At 52.0% G+C, this 21584-nt stretch overlaps 1 protein-coding gene across 3 annotated transcripts; it reads right to left on the minus strand.

Annotated features, from left to right (window-relative positions):
- Nucleotides 1-4243: 4243 nt before the first annotated feature.
- KANSL2 (KAT8 regulatory NSL complex subunit 2) lies at nucleotides 4244-21236 on the minus strand. Of its 3 annotated transcripts, none has more exons than XM_084610367.1 (10): nucleotides 21180-21236; nucleotides 19689-19946; nucleotides 18660-18838; nucleotides 17148-17262; nucleotides 16333-16496; nucleotides 14235-14401; nucleotides 13260-13356; nucleotides 10333-10586; nucleotides 6288-6527; nucleotides 4244-5126 (listed from the first exon to the last, which is right to left on the minus strand). In XM_084610367.1, exons 2-10 carry the CDS (start codon nucleotides 19937-19939, stop codon nucleotides 4992-4994), a joined length of 1602 nt encoding a protein of 533 aa, XP_084466493.1. In that variant the 5' UTR covers nucleotides 19940-19946; nucleotides 21180-21236; the 3' UTR covers nucleotides 4244-4991. The 3 variants fall into 3 exon arrangements, with proteins under 3 accessions (XP_084466493.1, XP_084466494.1, XP_084466495.1); XM_084610368.1 differs by lacking the exon at nucleotides 21180-21236 and adding an exon at nucleotides 21090-21163; XM_084610369.1 differs by lacking the exon at nucleotides 6288-6527.
- Nucleotides 21237-21584: the final 348 nt, after the last annotated feature.

The following is a 21584-nucleotide window of genomic DNA, read 5'->3' on the forward strand; positions in this document are numbered from 1 at the left end:
CGCCAGATGTTTCCCATTTGGGAGCCCGCGGCAGCCCGGGCTGCGCTGGTTCGAAACCCGGGGCAGGAGGCTGGGGGTCCGGCCCCAAAGGGGCACAGACGGCCATGGGGGTTCCAAGGCAGCGGCTGCGCCCTGGGGCCAGGGGCCTTTGCTAAGCGCTCCAGGGCCTCAGCCGCTGATCCCCGGGGGCAGCGGAGCCCAGACCGCTGGCCCCGTCTAGCCTGCCTGGGAGGGGGGTCACACAGCACAGGGTGCAGCCAGCGCCCAGCCGAGGGGCAGAGGGGACCCTTTGGGGGCAGGTTGCTTCCACTCTGCTCCGGGGGGGGGCTATTCGGAGACTATTCGGAGGTGGTTCGCCTGTGCCAAGGTGGGCCACATCCCCTCTGCTACACCACCCGGGGGCCTGCCGGCACCCCCCATTCAGCCGCCAGCTCCCGGGCACCTCCCACAGCCAGGCAGGGCCCCGTCGCCCCAGTGCCCCATCCACCCACAGCATCCCAGCCCCATGCATCCCCTCCGCCACCCGGCTTCATTCCAGCCCGTGGCACCAGCACGCTGACCCCCGGGGCTCCTCTCCCTGTCCCCTGTTAACCCCCCTCCCACCCACAGCCCTGTAGTGAACTTTTCTGTCTGTTCCGTGCCCACTGGAGGTGTCTTAATGGCTCCCAGCTCTGGCTCCAGCATGCGCAGACCAAACCAGGCTGCTTCATGCCGCTCTGATCTCTGACATCTGTGTCAGATTTACCCCTCTGAGGCCCATAAGCGGAGCCAGTCACCTCCCTGCCCCATCACAATGCCAGCACTGTTCACCGACGAGCCCAGCAAAGGAAACTGGCTCTGGTGCTGCCAAGTAGCTGCAAGGCCCCTAGACAAAGACTCCGTCTCAGGGGCCTGCTGGCAGCGCCAGGAGACGTCTCACCTTTGCCAGGCGCAGCAGGAAGACGTGGCCAGGATGCTGGCAGGTACAATGCACGTCCCCTCCTGTAACCAGCTGGTAAGTTTCCCTTCTCTGCCACCTCCTGTCCCAAAGAGCCCAACGTGCCCGTGTGTTGGCAGATTTCATACCGCTGGCCTTTCCCCCTCCAGCTCACCAAGCCTCTGGTGCAGAGGAGCTGGCAACCAGGCAGGTGACCAGGCAGCAGGCCACCAGGTGGGGCAAACACACATCGAGACTTCTGTGGGTCATCTGCAAGATGCACCCATCACCCCCATGCTACGTGGCCCAGACGAAAGCCCCTGTTTTGAGGGTTCAGTAGGCCAGAGGGGAGATGGTCCCAGGTGCAGAGGCCCTGTGGGCAGAAGGCCCTGGGGTTAGGGGCTAGTGCACGGCCTGCTAAAGGAACTAGGGGCACCTGGGTTTCACAAGCTAAGGAGAGTCAGCTCAGGAGCGGGACAGCTCTGAGCAACGCTTGGTGCTGGAGCTCGCTCGGGATGGGCCCCTCAGAACCAGCGCTGAGCCCATTGCTCCAGCCTGGGAGAAGGTGCGGCAAGCCTGCCATCATTCATGAGACAGAACTACAGTCCCAACCAAACTGGGCTGTTCAAGAGGTGCTAGGTCCAGAATCTGGCCAAATTTTCACTTGGGCAGCTACATTCTGCCTCACCCTTACCCCACGAGGTGCTACTTCCCTTCCCCTTCTATGCTTCTCTAATGTTGCCATGTGCTGTTGAACAGCTGCCATGTTCCATCCTTTAGTGCTTGGCAGACAGGTGAGACCCTGGATCTGTGCAGTCAGGTCTTTACATGCATGGAGCTCTGCTGAAATCAAGGTGGTGGTGAGGGCTGTGGAAACAGTCTGGGAACAGCCTTCTCTAGCTCACACGGTGCTGGGAGGCAGAACTAGCCATGACTTGTGAAGCTCATGTGACAGGTTGGCTGGAGCCTCCACCAGGAGCGAGAAGGCCGAGGTGCCCTTCAGCAAGCCGGCAGCTCAGGCTGCTCTTCGCTGGAGGGGGGCTCCGCTCCACCCCACCCCCAGCTCTCCAGACTGCTAATAATGGGCCAGGAGAGAAGCCTCTGGGCAACCATACATCAAGGGCATGGCCAGTTCACTCCACTCACCCTGCAAGTGCCTCCCCATGGACGCTCCTGACCCGGCTCCTTCCTCCGGCAGCTCAGGCACCCTCCCTTCCACAGCCTGCTCCCCAACCATGCCCAGCTCCTCCTAGAATCCATGCTCCCTCCAGCTGTGCAACGGGCAGGTTGTCTGGGGTCCATCCCTTGCTCCAGGAGTGGCCTCTAGCAGCTTGGCAGAGGGGGAGAGTCAGGACCCCTGGGTTCCGCCAAAATCCTTCACAAAGCAGATGGGCTTCAGGGCAGCAGCCCCTAAATAGGGCAGATGGGCACCAAGAAAGGGCAACATGTCTGGCCAGCAGCCCCCTGCTCCCTCCACACCCATCCTACCCACAGGCGCCTGCCCTCCCAGCGCACGCTGCTTCTGGGGAGTCCCTGGAAATGCTGCAGGAGTTGCAGTTGGTGGAGTCGACGAGCAACATGGAACGTTGTTACGGCTATGGGCTGCCCTGCCTCGCTGGCCCTTTGCCAGCATGGGGGGGTGGGAAAACTCCCTGGGGGCCCGAATAGGCACTGCACAGCATCCCCACCCCACGGAGACCGACAGCTCCTTAGGGCAGGGACCACGTTGTGTTCTGGGTGTAGAGTGCCTAGCCCAACAGGGGCCTGGGCTCTGACGGGGGCTGCTGGGACCTAATAAATACCCTAAGCCCGGTCCATTGGCAAGGCCAGGAGCAGTAATGTCAGCTGTGAGCAAATGAATTCTCCTGAGCACAGTGGAAATCAGAGAACAGCATCCACAGAATGATTACAACAGATGGATGCTACTGAATCTGCTTTGTACCGCTCCTCAGGGCGAGGTACCTCTGGTCAGTGAGCACAGCAGAGGGAGGGGGAGAAGAGGGAAAGGAAAACGTTCAAGGGGATGCACAAGTGTTGCTGCGTTTAAATGCCTGAGCCCATGGAAACCCAAGCTCCCTTTGCACATCTCGCCCAAGGGCAAGCAAGCACCCAGCCTTTCGAAACAAGACAGCAGGCTGCCGCGCTCACCGAAAGAACAGACAGCACATGTGCTGCCAAGCAGACCCTACCCCCGGGACTGTTCGCAAGATCCAGGCCTGAGACTCGGGGTTGCCATGCAGCATCCTTGCTGTTCTGTACAGGGCTCACTCACCAGGGGATTTGGCTGCCCTCACTGGCAGGACCAGGGCTCCGTCTTGCACACGGGCTCCACTGAGAGAACTGGGAGTCGGCACTATGGCTATGCCGTTTGCAGGAAGGGGCAGCCTTAGTTGCTAATGTGCAAAACCCAGCCATGCATGGCAGGGAGCCAGGCTCTAGCCCAGCAGGACGTACACAGGACTTGCAGGGGGCTTTGGGACTGCTAGAAGCAACAATTCAATAAACACAAATCAAATCAAAGCCTGGAACGGGTTGAACCTCACCATTCCTCTAACTGAGGAGTTGCTTCTGTGGTTAAATTACACAAACAACTCCAGCCCTGGCTCCCAGGCCAAGGCCTCGTGCGCAGAGCTAGGAAGCCCTAAAAATAGGGGATTTGTAATGGGAAAGTCTGGCAGCCCCTGCCCCATAGCAGGGCTACGCAGGCGCCGCTCTCACCAAACCACAGAGCAACAGCAGATCTTTTGGGGTTTCACATTGTAAGACTGAGTGAAACATGACCGTGTGTATTTTTACTGGACATGGAAAGACTCAGGAGGTTTGCAGCCACATGGTTTTCATTCCACAAACTCCCCAGAGGCCTACGTCCCACGGTTCCGACACAGAGGATGCTGTGCCCTTGCAGTCTCTCTCCTTTGGCTGCTCTCAAGTTACACAGGGGCCAAGATGACGTAAAGTTGTATTTCCTCCAGGCAGAGGGCGTTTCCTTCAGTTATGATCCCCGCTCTTTTCCTCCCCCCTGAAGATCTTTTGTGCATGCAGAGTATTTACGAACAATGAAACTGCTCCCAGACTAGCGACAGTATCCCAGGTCCGCAGGAACATCTGCTCTTAGCGCTCATGCTCTGCTTTACGTATGCAGCCCCAGAGAATGGGGGAGTTTCCCTTTTTCTTCAACACTCGCCACCCGAATTTAAATGAAGCCCCTAATTCCAGACAGCGTTACAAGCCATTTTACCTTTCTCCTTTCACAGGAGAATCTCGCTGCACTTTGTGGCAGCAGAGGCAGGAGGCGACAACCCCCCAGAACATGGACAGTCATTTTCTTCTGATTTCTTTATTGTCTGTTTTTTGTTGGGGGGGGGATGGAAATTTCTCTGTTCTGATTACAAATTGGAAACTTTGTACAGCACATTTATATACTGTTATTTTACACACGATTAGCACCCTACGGGCTCATCCATCAGTTAAAGCTAGAGTGAGGAGTCAAATTTCAGGCGTACAATGCCAGAGGAATGACAGCCGTTGCACACTAGAATGAACTGGGTACAGTTAGGACAGAATCTTGCTTTAGTACACGGTGCTACAGTCTGAACAAGCCAAGCCTCTGCCTAGCGCATGCATCCCTGACAGGCTGACTACAGAATGTTCAGTCCCCACCTGGGAAAACTCTTTCAGTTTGGCTCATTTACCCCTCTCCATGGATACATCACAACTTCACTAACTGAGCGTGCGTCCCACGAGCCGCCTACCCTTTCTACGTCTCTTCTACCCTGACTGGGAATGACACACAGTCTCACTAGCCAGCTGTGCTTTTGGCAGGCTTCACCAAAAGGAACCAGAACTGAAAGAGCGGGAGGGACTGGCAGGAAAGCAACCAACTGGAACCTGTCACATGAGCTTCTGGCCAGACATTTCACCATTCCCTGGTTTCACTCATTTGGCCGCAATTCTCGGGTGGAAAGGTGAAGTGTTGGGTTACCATACTCCGCCAACCACATGTATTTCATGCTCAGGTCCCTTTCAGGGCGGACAAGACTTTCATCAAGAAAAAGGATTCCAATCCGAGATCTTATCAGCTGATGGAGGCTGGTTCCGGATTCCCATTGGCTGCTGCCAGTGTTCCATGTGACCGGGTGGAGGCTGCAGCTTCTGCCAGCTTCCTGTCTTCCTCTGGTCCAGGCCCGCCCACCCCAGTCTGCAGGCGACTCTGTTAAAGACAGAAAATCCACAGTCACAAGCCCAGCACCTGACCGAGTTAGGTCCTGGCTCGCGGTTCCAAGCGGAAGGATTTCACGCATATGCACACGAGTAGCATTCAGCACAGAAGCCACAAGGCGCTGCAGCCAGGACAGCTGCTGGCCAGAGTAGGGTGGGAGCTCCAGAGCGATTCCAGTCCAGCCCTCCCCCCTCCTGGTGGAGACCTCCATTTGCAGACTGTTACTTCCAACTGAATTGGCCGATCCCCGCAAGAGGCTCTGGAACAGCCAGCAGACCATGGGAAGGCATTCCTCTGGGCGCCTGCTTGAAACCAACGGCTACAGCAAACCGATGGCCTTGATTCAGGGCCTGCTGCTGGGGCATTTCAGACCTGCCAGCTTGAATCCCAAGCTTAGGCCCTAGTGCCCCAGGCTGGTAAGAGCTAGGAGCAGCTTGCTCAGCTCCTGGAAGAAGGGGAAGGTCGCTGCTTTCCAGAGACCCCTTTCAGCTGTGGAAGCAGCAGCATCCAGCCCTCTCCAGCAATCGGAGGGAAGGGAAAAGGGCTCCCAGCGGCCACCTCCAGAGAAAAGGCCAACCTCATAGCAATCTCCTGGGTGAGCCGCACCAGCGAGGGAGAGGGTGTTCGATGCCTGGGAGGAGCAAGGTAGTAACGAGAGAGACAGCGATGGAGTAAACGTTCCTTTGGAATCACACCGGAGAGACAGGACTTTCTGCAACAGCTCAGGCCACTGGCCGGGTACCCGGCCTTCAGTGCAGACCACACCTCAATACCTCAGACAGAGATGTAACCTGTCTGCCCCCACTCCACACACACACAAATAGTGCACCAGCTCAGCTGTGTAGTGAGGCATATAGGGGAAAGGTTCCTTCCTGACCCTTGCAGGCAATCAGCTAATGCCCGGAAACATGCGATCATCCACACCAGGGCGTGATATGGCTGGGCAGAGTGGGGCCATGGCTGGCTTTCCACGGGAGAGCAGCCGCATGGAGCTTTCGCCAATACAGAGCTGACCTGGTAGCTCGTAAAAAGGGAGCAACTCCCCCTTCGTCCAACTCCTTACAGAGTTCTGGAGGGGAAATACTACCCAGATTGGGAGCTTTCCTGCTACTGCTTCATGGCTGGAAGCCCCAGGCGCATCCCCGGCTCTACCTGGGCAGGTGGCTCTGCATGAGACTCCATAGTTGGCAAGGTGGCTTGGCCAGAAGAGCTCCCTCTGTCCAGCTGGGTGGCCTGGGTCGGGATGCCTGGCTGAGGAGGTTCTTCACGGGCCAGTATGTCTACAGCAGCCTCAGCAATATCTTTGATCGCCTGATCTTCCAGGGCCCCGGAGGAGTCAAAGAGCAGAGGGGAAGGGGGACACTGCATGCTATCTCCCACCACATCTAAGTCCTGCAAGAGAAAACACCCGCCAGCAGGCTTCAAGGGGCTGAGTGGACTACAGAGGTGAGATTTGGGCCCCTTCTCCACATTACCCACTTACATCAAAGGGCAAAGACCATGGGCCTGAGTTTAGAAGTGCTGGGCACCCAGAGCTCTGCTGCAGGGGCTCACCAAGTCTGAAAGTCCTGGGAGACTCCAAAGGGGGCAGAGCCCAGGCAGTCCCTGCTACCATCTGGAGTAGGTCCTAAGTCCACCAGGCTGCTAGAAAACACAGCTTCACATGGAGGGCAGGGGAAGCAGGGACAATCCTATTCCAGCTCCTCAGGATCTTCCTCCCTACTTGGCCATGTTATTAGAGGCCTTTAAGGGTGGAAGGTGGTGACTGTTGGCCTTGAAGACCAAATCCTCTGACCCCAGGGCAGGCAAAGACAGTGGCAGGGCAAGCTTCCCCCCAATGCCCACATGGTTCAGCCCTGTTCTAAGCACGAGGGAGGAAGTCAGCAGTGGGCACTGGGACACCAGGAATTCTAGACTTGCTGTCAGATTAGTTTCTCTCTTCCTCCAAACCATGCCAGCGCGAAGAAAAACCGGCCGGTCTGGGGCTTCCCTTCTTTGATAACCAAGGATTTGGAATTCTGGGTACAGCACTCTGAGCCACTAAAGAAATCTGCCTCTCCCTAGCAGCATTACAATCTGGGATGGACTTCCACTGAAGACAAGTCTGAGGACGCAGAGACCTGTAGCCCTGCATGACCTACCATTGTCCCACAAACGGGATGACCAAGAAGGGACAACAACCCAACTAAGGGGTGGGGGCAATAGGTCTGGGTGAGGATCTAATTTCAATCTCTCAGGCGCCTCACAGGCTCCACACAAATGATCACACTCCAGCAGAGCCCTCTCTGGGGACCCGGACAAACTATCTACCCACTCCTCTGTTTTATTCCTCCACTCTGCCATGCTCACAAATACATTGCCGCTGTGCCTCCTGATGATAATGTTGACACGGGAGGCCAGGACTGGTCGGAGGCTATTGTTAGGGGAGGGTATTTGTTTTGGCTTTGGAGGGTGGAATGTTGGTGACTGCAGAGGAGCGCGTTAACAGGATAACGTTACACTAGATAAAATGCAGAGGCTCTGCATATCTGGATGCTGACAAAACTCTGAGTCCTCTCAAGAAGGACCGTGGAAAGGTTCCCTCCGGGATCCCTCTAACCGAATGAATCCCAGGACGAGAGGCCCTAGGACTCTGATCACTTGTGTGCTTCTAGCAAGGCAGACCCATGCTTATCTCAATAGCATGGAGAATCACACATGCTACTAGGGCTGTTCCAAAGCAGGCCACTTTTTTCCAGCCAACAGCCAGGCCCAGCTTAGAGTACGGCCAGAAGCAGAGATAAGGCTCCTGAATTCCTGTCTGAACAGCCATTAACGTCCTGCACAGGCCAAGAGAACAGCTCCAGCTCCAACACGTTTCTGGCCTGACAAAATTCTTCCCCCAAAGACTGTTCTTGCACGCAGCAGCATGCCATTTCTGCCATGTGAACATTCAAACCCCAGGGCAAAGAAAACGGAGGCCCTGACCCAATGCACACGGCAGTCAATGGAAAGGCTTCATTGACTTTAATGGGCGTCAGCTCATGCCTTTATGGCAGCCACAGCTGATCTAGGTTCCTAACAAGCAGCTTCAGCGCTCAAGGGCTTTCGAGTCACTGGACCGGGGCCACATGGCTATATTAATACCATGGCTTCTAGGGCCCCTACGGCTAAAGGAGGCTCTCTCAGCATTCCTGTCCGGCTATTTTTAAGTTGGTACCAAAGGTCTGTTTTGGGATGAAGTGTGTGGAGAGTTTGGTAATATCTAATTTATAAAGCAAGAAATGTCTCCTTCAGAAGATAGTTCAGAGCACCTGCAATGGCTTTGTTTAAATACATTTCATTAGGATTTTTCAACATGGAGGCTTAACCCGCATGCAGGACATCCCAGTAATCCAGGGATTAAAACCCTTGTGCATCCTTTATGGGATAGATGCAAAAAGCCGCTTTTAAAAAAAGCCCCTAAATATGGATTTAAATAGACTAGCAGTTGCAAAGGAGCAATCAGGTTAAAACCCCACCAAAACAAACATTTCCCAAACCCTCTGAATTCTCACACCTCATACGAGATGGTTCTTTCTTCAATGACTAGAAACAAAAACACAGAATTGATTGAGGTACTGGCAAAGGGCAAGTGCAGGGTGACCAAATGTCCCAACAGTATCGTGACCGTCCTGATACTGGGGGCTTTGTCTTATACAGGCACCAAGGGCACCCCTCCAGTCCCAATTTTTCATACTTGCTATCTGGTCACCCTAGGCAAGTGGCAGGAGATGCTTAAACTCTAGACTCAGCTCACCCCACTGTGCCTGCTTATAACGTAAGAACGGCCATACTGGGTCAGACCCAAGATCCATCTAGTCCAGTATCCTGTCTGCCGACGGTCCCCGAGGGAATGAACAGAACAGGGAATCAAGTGATCCATCCCGTCGCCCATTCCCAGCTTCTGGCAAACGGAGGCTAGGGACACCATCCCTGCCCAGCCTGGCTAATAGCCATTGATGGACCTAGCCTCCATGAACTTATCTCGTTCTTTTCTGAACCCTGTTACAGTTTTGCCTTCACAACATCCTCTGGTAAAGAGTTCCACAGGCTGACTGTGTGTTGTGTGAAAAAATACTTCCTCTGGTTTGTTTTAAACCTGCTGCCTGTTAATTTCATTTGGTGACCTCTAGTTCTTGTGTTATGAGGAGGAGTAAATAACACTTCCTTATTTACTTTCTCCACACGTGTCATGGTTTTATAGACCTCTATCACATAGAATCATAGATCATAGAATCATAGAATATCAGGGTTGGAAGGGACCCCAGAAGGTCATCTAGTCCAACCCCCTGCTCAAAGCAGGACCAATTCCCAGTTAAATCATCCCAGCCAGGGCTTTGTCAAGCCTGACCTTAAAAACCTCTAAGGAAGGAGATTCTACCACCTCCCTAGGTAATGCATTCCAGTGTTTCACCACCCTCTTAGTGAAAAAGTTTTTCCTAATACCCAATCTAAACCTCCCCCACTGCAACTTGACATCTCCCTAGTCGTCTCTTTTCCAAGCTGAAAAGTCCCAGTCTTTCCTCATACGGAAGCCGTTCCATACCTCTCATCACTTTTGTTGCCCTTTTCTGAACCTTATCCAGTTTCAGTATAACAGGTCTCTGTGTATATAATGTCTTCTGCAGTTTCCACAGTATGCATCCGATGAAGTGAGCTGTAGCTCATGAAAGCTCATGCTCAAATAAATTGGTTAGTCTCTACGGTGCCACAAGTCCTCCTTTTCTTTTTGCGAATACAGACTAACACGGCTGTTACTCTGAAAACAGCTCAGATGAGCAGGCAAACCTGTACCACCACAGGTACCATGACACCTAGGCACTGTATTCCGAGTCCCTCAAAACCAGAGATCCTGCTTGTTGTGTGTGGAGGTTAAAGATCCCAGAGTTCTTTTCCTAAGGGTAGGGGGTCTGCCTTAGCTACCCGTACACCCCAATGTCACGCAGAGCACTGCGGGCTCTCTACCCTAGGGATGGCTGCTTCTCAGTGATACCTGGTTGTGTGGTTTGTAAAGGCATTGGGATCTGTTGCTTTATATCCCCACCCCTCCCCCACATAATATTTTAACATGGCTTTAGCCTGCGTAATGATGACAGCAATGCTCTTCCTCCGTTCACTGGAGGACACCATGCCTGCACACCGCACTACTGCGCATCAAGTGGCTGCTCCAACTTACGTCGCTGAACTCCAGGGGTAAGCTCTCGGAGGGCTGGAGCTCAGCAGTGCTCAAGTACAGATCCATGGGGGCAGCGTCCAGCTCCTCGGGAACGGACAGCACCTGCTCAGGTACGTACATCTGGGGTGGTAGCTGGAGATGAAGCGGGCAGCAGGGACACTCAGAGAGGCTTACAGGAACCGGCTTGTCGCAGGACACTTCCTCCGACCCTTGGCACAGCTTAAACAATGTCTGATTGGTATCCTGACAAATATCTGAGAAGATGCAGTCAAGGGGAATGTAGAGAGCCTGGCAGAGAAACCAGCTACCGAAAGGTGTCTTGTCCTGGGACACAAAGCAGAGGCCGAAGCATAGACTCAAGAGACCAGGGATCTAGTCCCCAGTTGCTCAGTGACCTTGGTCAATTGCGTGTGCCCCAGTTGTAAAATGGGGATAATACTGACACCTTGGTAGGAGGAAGAGGGGGTTACAAGACTTAGCTGAATGCTTGTAAAGCACTCCCACCCAGACCCTCAGATGGGCAGCATTACGAATGCAATGTAATGGGCCACTGCAAATAAATCATAAGTATCTGCACAAACCTTCACATCTACCATGCAGCAGGGAGCTCCGTGTTTATATCAGTGTGCACACAGCTTTTTCCAAACCTAGGAATTTAGTTCCGGATTTTCATCCCTTCCGTACCTAAAAGTGCCTAGAGGAAAAACTATTCCTGCCAATAGCATAAATGGGATTTCCTGCCTTTAATCACAAACAGACCATAGCTCCAATGGCATCCTACTTCTAAGGCTGTCCAGCAGCAGACAGTAGCTGGGGACTGCCACTCGCTCACTATCAAAACTAGAACAAGAACAATCCCCTGCTGAATATGACAAACTGACTTCCTGTTTGAAGACCACTTAAAGGAACCCTGCCAAATGTAAAATCACACCCCATCGGTAACCTGTGGCCTTTTACTGTTACAGTAATCTCGGAAGTTCTGTGTAAATGAAAAATTAGAGCAATTTCTCCCCCAGTTTGTTCACTTTGTGAATGACAGCACTCCAACCCAAATGACTAGTGACTTGGGTACTTAACTTAAAGCACTTTAAATGGATTTTCAGAGACTGGGCACTCAGCACTCTTGGACAAATCGGGCTTGTTTAAGGTGTCTCAAGTCAGACTCACCCACAAAGTCAAGTCACGCAAAAAATAACTCGTTACTAAGTCTTTGTGCATAGTTACTTTCACAGTTTCCCTTTTTATGCAAGGCATCAAAGGAGAGAAAAACACTGAAAATACAGTGATTGTAAAACCACAAACTGGCAGGGAACTCCAACACAGATGAAGGACCTGAAAGAGCTTTTAGCTCATTTTTTTAAGTTGATCAGATTTCAAGATGACCATTTCCTCTTAAATCCTCCACACACGCACACCGAGGAATCTCTTAATACGCAGACAGGATTCCCAGTCAGACTTAAAGAAGCTAGTAATTCAAACTAAAGGAACCAGTACTAAGCCTACACCAGAGGAGCCTAGGTTTATCAGATGCTCAAGGGCAGATGCCATCTGAAAAGAGGCTCTGTATAAACAGCAGGGTGGGGCTCCGGATTTTAATCTCTCTTTGTGACTCCAGATCAAGTGCTTAGTTTACAGATCAAAACATGATTTATCAAACTCACCAACCCCACTTGGAACAGGAGAATCCAGATGGGTTCTGTCTGTTTCACACATCATTACCAACAATCTAGTTCCCTGAAAACCAAACAGAGCCAAGGAGTCTATCAACAATGCACAAAGCAGAACAGATTACACATGGTTCTCCTATAACTCTATCAGCTCAGCAGGGCTGACCAAAGTAAAATCTTGTTTGTGTCAGTAAATAGCAGACACGAATCAGACATAAGAGAAGACATTTTTTATACAGTCCTTTCATTGCCTGCACCGCTCTAAGCTAGCCAGCTGCAAATGTCTCTTGGGTTAAGCCATTTTAAGAGCATTTATTCTGGAGAAACAATGGCCATTTCCTGCCACACACACCTGTTCCCTTTGTGTAACCAGACTCAGATCTGCTGACTTTAGTAACAAAACAAAGTTCATAATTTCCTCTGCTGCCAGCCCCACTCAGCCAACATGACTCTGGGAGAGGGAGCTGGAGTTTACTCTGACTCACATCAGCAACAACTGCTAAAACTAAGCTCTGAATGCAGCACCGAATTCCACCTCTAGTTACCTCAGTGTAAGCTCCTACAGCCAATGGGGGCTGCACAGGTGTAACCAGGGGCAGAATGTGGCTTGTTACTGCGGGGATCTAGAAGCTGGAAAGAACCCAGTGGGAACCTGCAGGGCTGGCCCACTGTTTTATCTGTAAGCCAAGCAGACTCGCTCTGAAGTCACTGACAAACATGCCACAGAGACAGTATGAGACTCACTGTTCAGTGTGGATGTGCACTAAATAAATAGCACCCCCCCGCGGGGAATCCAAGTAAGACAAGGCAGATCTAGGGACCCATGACAATTCCCAGGGGAGCTAAGATTTATTCTTAACTCACAAAAGGCTCCACCCAATACTTCCTCGTTCTAGATGTTTATCAGCATCCACAGCCAGGATTCTTCAAGGATTACATTATGAGTTAAAGAACAATTTACTTCTATCTTAGTTTAACACAGCTGGAAATTAGCCTGTGGCTGTCCTGTAAGCTTCCATGGTTCGCTTGTTGCTTCCAACTGAATTGGCTGTTCCCTTCTGAGACTCTGGAACAGCCAACAGACCACGGGAAGGCATTCCTCTGGGCTCCTGCTTGAAACCAACAGCTACAGCAAACCGATGGCCTTGATTCAGGGCCAACAGAAACGAGGATCAAAACAGCTGTCACCCCAGTACACCTCACGCTGCAGGAGCGGAGTCACATGTGCAGCTCACTACAGACGGGAGGACAGAAGGATACGAGTGAGGCAGTGTCTGGTCATGGGGAGAGACTGACTGGAGCATCGAACGTCATCAACAAAGGCCAAGCACCGCTGGCTGGAACGAGTGGTGTGTGCCTGTAGAGGAGCCCAAGAGAAGGGATCAGAGCCACACAGGACTGCCCACCTGCTGACTGGAGAGAGACTTGCCACTTGGCAGGACTCTCACATTCAGCTATTAGAGCGACGGTCCGCCATGGGGATGTCAGCTTTTTGTGACTTTATTGTCAGAGAGTGTTCAGCTTCTGAAGCAGCCCACATTTTCAGGGCAGATACTGAACTTTCTTGCCTTAGCACATGGATTCTTAGCCATTCCCAGTTTGCTATTTTTGGCGGGGGGAGGGAGGTGTCATCATGGAAGGGCTGAACCCCCTGCCTAGGGGAGTTTAAAATCAGTCCCATCCTCTAATTTCATTCAGACATTTAGGTAGCTTCCCCCCGCCCATACAGAAACAACTGCATCAGTCAATTTCAATTTGGCTTCTCCTGCACAACACAAGGTGGCTACATTTGGGCTCCCAAGGAATATTTAGCTCTCTCTGCTCCAACAAAAAAAGAACTTCCATTTAATGACAAGTGATGAAAACCTATTCCTACTCATATCAGCCTCTCGCCCACCCCCCTTTCTTTAAAGGGAAACATTCTCCAGATCTACATTTTGGGCCTACACTATAACTGCTCCTGTCCCTTTAATAAAAGCAGGCCCAACGGAACTCCATATTCACTGGCTGAGGTTTCATATGCCATGCATCTGCCAGGGGTGAGTATTTATGGCTGATGTACATATCCCCAAAGACAGGGCTTTACAATGGAAACTCTGGCAGGGCTGGACCTACACGGAACTTGCTGGAGTGATCCCCATGAGGAGGGGAGGGAGAAGAGACCTGGGAGCCAAGCGAGTCTGGAACTCCAACAGGCCTGAGATCAGACCTCCCTGTGTCTACAGCATGAAGTACCTGCTGGGCCACACCCTCGGTCGCCAGCATCCGACGCTCCTTCAGCTGGCGGTGCAGCAGGGCCTCCACGCCGTAACGCTGCCGATAGCGTCGGAGACACTTCAGTTGCTTCAGGTTCTCACGCTCCTTGGCCAGAAGCCCCTCTGGGCCTGTCAGAAGGCTGCTTCCTGGAGACACAGACCACAGGGAATCAGCATCATACAACACTGCCCAGACTGCTGCAGCGCCCTAGTCCGATTAAACGAAACTCCTCTGTTTACAGAGGACTCCACTGTCCGCTACTAAGCAAGACTGGGGATGGATTTCCTATGCAGGGAGCCAGCCCATTTAGCTGGCTATGGAAGGCCTCCAACTGCCAACTCCTTGCTGAGAGAGGTATTGAACAGCTCCACATTCTGGTGGTGTTGAGCTCTGCAGTTAGAGCAGGGACTAAGCCTTTTGGTAAGGTCTGAACAGCACAGTGCAGCCTCCAGCAAGCTCATCCCACTTACCCCAAGGGGCAAAGAAGGAATCTTTAAGTAAACTGGTTAGTCTGTAAGCATTCTTAAAGGACTCCTCCCTTTTTGAAACTCTTGATGGGTCAAACCTGTATTTGGACTATAATATATGAATTCCTGCAATTAGAATTGCAATTTGACTTGGCTTACAGATTATTCCAAAGCTGACTACATGGTCTATTTTAAAAGTTTATTAATGTGCAAATGTTGTGACGTGAATGTTCATAACTTTGCATTTACCTGACTGTTCATCATGGACTTTTTCACCAAGTTACCGATTTATAAAATATTTTATAAAACACTGCTGCACAGAATAGCCTATTATTTTTGTCAGAGAAGGGGCTGCATACTGTATTTTTGCAGGATACGTTACCCACAGAGATGAGGACAGTGAAGGCATTCTTCGTGTGGCTCTGCAGCACAGCCAGCTACAGGACGCAACCTTTCACTAGCTGAACTATAAAAACAACTGCCTCCAAAGATCATCTTCTAGACCGCAGGAAATCGGCAAGAGGCAAGTGCCTCTCCTGCCATCCTTGGGATGACCCACTGCCACCCCTGCTTCTCCCCACTCCATTTTCTTTTTGAAAACGATAAGCACATAAGTTTTATCAGTTTACATTTTGTATTTATGGTTTTTACAAGTATAACCGTGTACGCATGTGAAGTTAAACAAAGTCTGGAAGAAGAAATCCATCAGGGAAAGCGAAGGCCATGGGATGGACTTAGGGGTGGGTGCGCCACAGAGCATGCCATCTGCCTGGAATGTAAAAAGCAGGGATGGAGACAGACAGAGGGCCTAGAGAGTGGAGCTGGTCAGGGAAATAACTGCATCTCATACATTTAGCACATTATCTGCCCAATGGAGAGAGCTTCAACTGTCGCTTCGTCCTCTTCATCCCTGTGCTCAGAGCATCTGAGCGTCTAGGCTCCTGCCGATTCATAGGGAAAGGTTTTCTAAGCCAGACTGAGGAAGCTGCAGCACTGGCCAAAGCCCTCTGTGCCAATCATGGCCCCTCTGCCAGTCCTCAGCACCCACGCTGAGGCTAGGTCTACATGAGGGACTTTTGCGGTATAGCAATGTCAGTTTGGGGCATGATTTTTTACGGCATTTCTATACCAGCAAAAACCTCAGTGCAGACACAGTTATATCAGCATCAAGAGCTTTGGCTGGCGTAGCTTATTTTGCCTACTAAATGGGTATAATATAAGCTGCATGTACACGAGGAGTGTTTGCCGGTACAGCAATGCCAGCAAATCTTTTCTAGTGTAGACAAGGACTTACACACCCTAACATTTTGTTTATTAAAAAAGAAAACAAGAAATCCCATACAGAAAATAATTTTTCTCTCAGAATTCAGGTTTTGCAGGCTTGTTTCCTCACAACACTGCAAATGTTAAAGAGCAATAAATCGGGCAACCTTCATACTCACCATGAGACCAATCTTCAAACACTTGGCCAACCACAAACAAATACCATCACCCTCAGGCAAATTGAAGAACTGAAATCACCCCTAAGAAACATAAAGGTCTGTGTGTGGCTTATACATGCCCTGTGGCCACAGGAATACAAAGCTGTGGCTTCCTAGACCAGTACTTGCCTAAGGCTTCATGCTCCCCCTTACGGCTGTGCAAGTATCGACGCTTCTTCTCTTTCAGGAGGTGCTGGAGTCGTTTGAACTGGTCTATGTACAATGACTGCAAACGGATCAGCTTCTCACGCATGATCAGCGCCACCTCCTCAGCTGTGTACACGCCAGCATGTCTGTTAACAGAACCCAAATTCAATAGGTCACAAGTAAGTGAGGGACAGTAAGCCATGAGCTTTATGGACATTCGCCAATCGCCTTGAGATACCACCAGATAAGAGGTAGCCTAGAGCAGCACACCTGGCAGGGAGAAGCTATCTAACCAATAAGTGAGACCTGCAAGCCAGCCAGTGCATACAAATCTAAAGGCAGCGAGTGGAGGTGGTTACATTCTAGAGATATACAAGACTGACCTGGTCACACTGGAGCAATGCAGGATTTTCTTCTGCATCCTACACAATACTGAACATCACACTGGCTTCACATATTTCAAAAGAGGCCAGACTAGAACAGACCAATAATGGCCCATCTAACCCAGTACTCACTCTTCGATGAGGGCTAACAGCAGATACTTCACACAAAAAAAAGGCGACAGCTTCTTTTCATCCATACCTCAGAGGAAGAGTTTCTTCCTGACCCTATCTGGAGATCAGCATGTGGTGTAACTCACGAGAAACAACATTTGCAATTTTTAGCTGTAGCATTACTGAAGATGCTGTTTATTTTCCTAGAATTGTCTTTTAACAAGGATCTAAATTATTCTTACTATCCTGCGGCAGCAAGCTCCCCATTCTACACAACTGACAGGCATTCACAACATGTCTTACTTCAGAGGGTCCTCCTGATCACTGTCGATGCTTTCAGCTTCACTATCAGGGTCCCCTCGCCACGTCTGATCCACTGTCACGGGTTCTTGTTCTCCATCGCTCCAGCTGTCCTCGTCTGAAAGGAAAGAAGCCCATTACAGAGGCAGGCCACTCAGCCCCACTTCCAGGCTGCTGTCACTCAAGCACAGCACAGCCAAGAATCTGCCAGGAGTCCGGCAGCAGGAGGGGAGACAACCAAGCTCTTCAAGAGACAAACAGGTCACATCACAGATGTCCCAACCCCCAAAAAGCATAGGTAAGCTCCAGGGTTTGAACAGGAAAGTCACCAATTAGATCTGGGCTGTCAAAATACACAGTTCTCATGGTTTCAGAGTAACAGCCGTGTTAGTCTGTATTCGCAAAAAGAAAAGGAGGACTTGCGGCACCTTAGAGACTAACCAATTTATTTGAGCATAAGCTTTCGTGAGCTACAGCTCACTTCATCGGATGCATGGAATTCTTATCTCCCCTACCAAGAAACCTGAAAATTGCCGGCTTGCTCCTTGCTGAGCTGATCCCGCAGGACAGAAGCTGCACCGCCTGTAGCTAGGTTGTGTCCATTTACTAGGGAAGTGGTTCTCAACCAGGGGTATGCAGAGGTCTTCCAGGGGGTACATCAACTCATCTAGATATTTGCCTAGTTTTACAACAGGCTACATAAAAAGCACTAAGGAAGTCAGTACAAACTACAATTTCATACAGCCAATGACTTGTTTATACTGCTCTGTATACCATACACTGAAATGTAAGCACAATATTTATATTCCAATTGATTTATTTTATAAACATTTTATTTTGTATGGTAAAAATTAGAACATAAGCAATTGTTCAGTAACAGTGTGACACTTTTTGTATTTTAATGTCATAGAATATCCGGGTTGGAAGGGACCTCAGGAGGTCATCTAGTCCAACCCCCTGCTCAAAGCAGGACCAATCCCCAACTAAATCATCCCAGCCAGGGCTTTTGTCTGAGTTTGTAAGCAAGTCATTTTTAAGTGAGGTGAAACCCGGGGGTACGCAAGACAAATCAGACTCCTGCAAGGGATACAGTACTCTGGAAAGGTTGAGAACCACTGTACTAGGGCACAGAACCTGCAAGCTGGAGAAGTAAGGGGATTCATCTCATAGGATAATAGGAGGAGCACTTCAACAGATGTTTATTAATTAAATTTCACTACTTCACTCTGATGTATTGCCCCATGTTTTACAGGAGGGGAAAACCTAAGTTCAGAAAGGTGAAGCGACTCAACTTTGGTCACACAGGAGATCATGGATCCAGGTCCAGTGATCAGATCACTAAGCAAAGTCTCTCTCTTGTAGGATATCATGTTTTTACCACAGATTCCTTGGGATTGTTCCCTTTCCAGGATTAAATTGCGTGACTTTATTGCTGGTTCCTCTCGTATTTTAGCTCCAGAGAAGGAGGCTTCCCCAAAATTATTTTTTCTTGTGCATTTCATTCAAAGCTCTCACCTAGAATTCGACTAGCTTCACTGCGGCTGCTCTCTGCAGTCTGGGAGCCCAGCTCCATCTTTGCATAAGAGCTCAGCTGGCAAAGAAGAGTCTCACCCATGGGTCCGGGGTTGGATTTCTTCATCTGGGCTTGATGTGCCAGCGTGTTCCTGCGGGCATGTTCAGCACAGAACGACACACTGAGGGGACAAAACAAAATGCTGTCTGGCTTAGGGAATTCATAGCTTCCAACCAGCAAGGCAAATAGAGTGAGACGTGTTCAGTGACACTTGGCTTGGAAAAGGAGGAGTCTTCACTCCACTCCTCTGACACCAATGATAAATTCAAGCAACTCTGACCGTCATTTGTATAGTTCCTATACTACCAAAGGACCCCATGTGATTTACAAATCACATGCACAACCACTGAAATGCAGTTACCTCTGGCATAGAGGTGGCAGCCACGTGGCCCAGCAGTGACATGAGGGAAGGGATTTTTGGGAGAAGGATATGGGGGCAAGCCCTCACTCTTTCAAAAAACTGACACAGGATTTTTAATGTCCATGCAGAGAGGCCCACATGCATAGGACTGATCATCTTTATCTCCCAAGGACCCACTCCAAGATCCGGGAACACAAATCTCTGTGAGGGTGTAGATAGTTCAGCGCTGGTGCTATGCCCACTGAAGAGAAAGTTTTGTTGCAGTGACGCCAGCACCAGGAAACAAACACATCAATAAACACTACAAGTTCTCCAGCACCTTTCACCCAAGGATCTCAAATCACTTGATAAGCATCAATTAACTCTTAATCCCTCTGCCAGACAGATTACTGTTCTCACTTTGCAGACAGCTAAAGGGAGACTCAGAAAGGCAAAGTGACTTCCTCAAGGTCACACAGTGAGAAAGCAGTCTAACTAGGAATAAAACTCAGAGCTCCTAGCACTGTGCCTTAGCCACTGGACAGATCCTTCACATGACAAGATACTCCCTCCAGGTCACTTTAATTCTACTAGTTTGAGAGAGAGGTAACATGATGTGGCGGGTACCTACCCATCCTTCTTCTCAGCTTTGGGAGCAGCATTTGGACACCTCTTCCCATTCTTAGTGGAGACATAGCTGCATTGTTTGAAGGGAGCATTCCTGTCTTCAAGGATGTGCTTAATGCAGAACTCTTGCCCTTCCAGCCGAGGCTGGGAACACTGACGGTGAGCGAAGGCACATGATAAGGGTTCCTGGGGCCTTGGCACAGGGGTAAGACGCCCCCGACTTGACGGCAAGACATGGATCCGAATTCTGTTCATACCAAAACTTGCAACAGATACACACAGCTAATTGTTAGAGCTGGAGCAACCTCCAGACGCTAGTATAACTGAGCAGCCCCTGCTACCATCACCAAAGGGAAATAGGACCAAATTATTTGTCAGTGTTTCAGTAGAAGCCCCTGTACTCTGCAGAGGGTGTCATGGCACAAAACGAGACAGCCCAGCAGCACAAGAGAGAGCGGCATGAGGGAATTCTTCCCACAGCCTTGGTTTAATTTGCTCTTTATTGGGAGGTTTGAGCTTCATGGCATCCCGGGTCACTTTGCAGCTCACTTCCCCTGCATGCCCGTTGAGGACGGAGAAGCCGGCGGGACCCAACGCAAACCCTTTGCCATTTGGGTGCAGGGGCGTTTTGTGCATGACTAAGGGCCTCCTCTTACGGGTCGGGGAAACACGTGGAAGAAGGTCGGTTCTCCAGCCACCCCCCCTCTAGGGGGCTCTCCCAACCCCTGCCCCAGAGAACCAGCCCCCCTCCCCATACTCTGCTGTGGGCTCAGGGCCCCACTCAGAGCCAGGGGCTTGGCGCTGGGCCCCTGCCCCCGAGAGCTTCCCACCCCACGAGGGGAGGGCTATGGGGAGAGGACTGCAAAACACCCACTGGGGGAGGGAGACCCCAGCCTGAGGCTCCCCCCGCCCCCCACGGGCTGACCCCCAGGCTGACCCCCGCAGGGTGACGCCCTCCCCCACCCCCAGCGGGCTGACCCCCTCCCCCCACGGGCTGACCCCCAGGCTCTCCTCGCCCCTCCCCGCGGGCTGATCCCTAGGCGCTCCCCTCCCCCCACGGGCTGACCCCCAGGCTCTCCTCGCCCCCCCCCCACGGGCTGACCCCCAGGCTCTCCCCTCCCCCCACGGGCTGACCCCCAGGCTCTCCTCGCCCCTCCCCGCGGGCTGACCCCCAGGCTCTCCTCGCCCCCCCCCCACGGGCTGACCCCCAGGCTCTCCTCGCCCCTCCCCACGGGCTGACCCCCAGGCTCTCCTCGCCCCCCCCCACGGGCTGACCCCCAGGCTCTCCTCGCCCCTCCCCGCGGGCTGACCCCTAGGCGCTCCCCTCCCCCCACGGGCTGACCCCCAGGCTCTCCTCGCCCCCCCCCACGGGCTGACCCCCAAGCAGTTCCCCCCGCCCCCTCACCGGATAACCCCACCCCCACGGCGCCGCCATTTTGCCTGCGGGGGGTGCCCGCGCCGTCCCCCCAACAAGGAAGCGCCGCCGCCATCTTACCTCGCCCGCGCCCAGAACGGCCCAACGCCCGCTCCCGCCGCGCCATTGGCCCAGCCGCCGCCAATCCCGAAACGGGAAGCAGGAGGCCCCCCACGGCCATTGGAGGAGAGACCCATCAGTCAGGGAGCCGGAGCCAGCCCCTTGGAGGGAGGGCAACAGGCGGAGGGGGAGAGGGGGCAGGGGGAGGGTATGGCGGGAGGGAGGAGAGGGGGCTGGGCTGGGCTGGGCTGGCAGGGGAGAGGAGGGTGTGTATGGGGTGGGGCTGGTCGGGGGGTATGGCTATGGGGTGAGGGGAGGGGGACAGGGGGAGGATATGGCTATGGGAGGACAGGGGGCTGGGCTGGCGGGGGGAAGGAGGGTGTGTATGGGGTGGGGCTGGTCGGGGGAGTATGGCTATGGGGTGAG

Source organism: Lepidochelys olivacea (assembly GCF_965140295.1).
Source record: "Lepidochelys olivacea isolate rLepOli2 genome assembly, chromosome: 20".
Lineage (NCBI taxonomy): Eukaryota > Metazoa > Chordata > Testudines > Cheloniidae > Lepidochelys > Lepidochelys olivacea.

What these genes read in the sequence shown, in the direction of transcription:
- KANSL2 (XM_084610367.1), bottom strand. Translation starts at nt 19,939, where the DNA reads ATGAACAGAATTCGGATCCATGTCTTGCCGTCAAGTCGGGGGCGTCTT. An exon ending in AAAGCTGAGAAGAAGGATGG is followed by an intron (nt 18,839 to 19,688) that starts GTAGGTACCCGC and finishes TTGTCCCCTCAG; the next exon opens with TGTGTCGTTCTGTGCTGAAC. An exon ending in TGAAGCTAGTCGAATTCTAG is followed by an intron (nt 17,263 to 18,659) that starts GTGAGAGCTTTG and finishes CTTTCCTTTCAG; the next exon opens with ACGAGGACAGCTGGAGCGAT.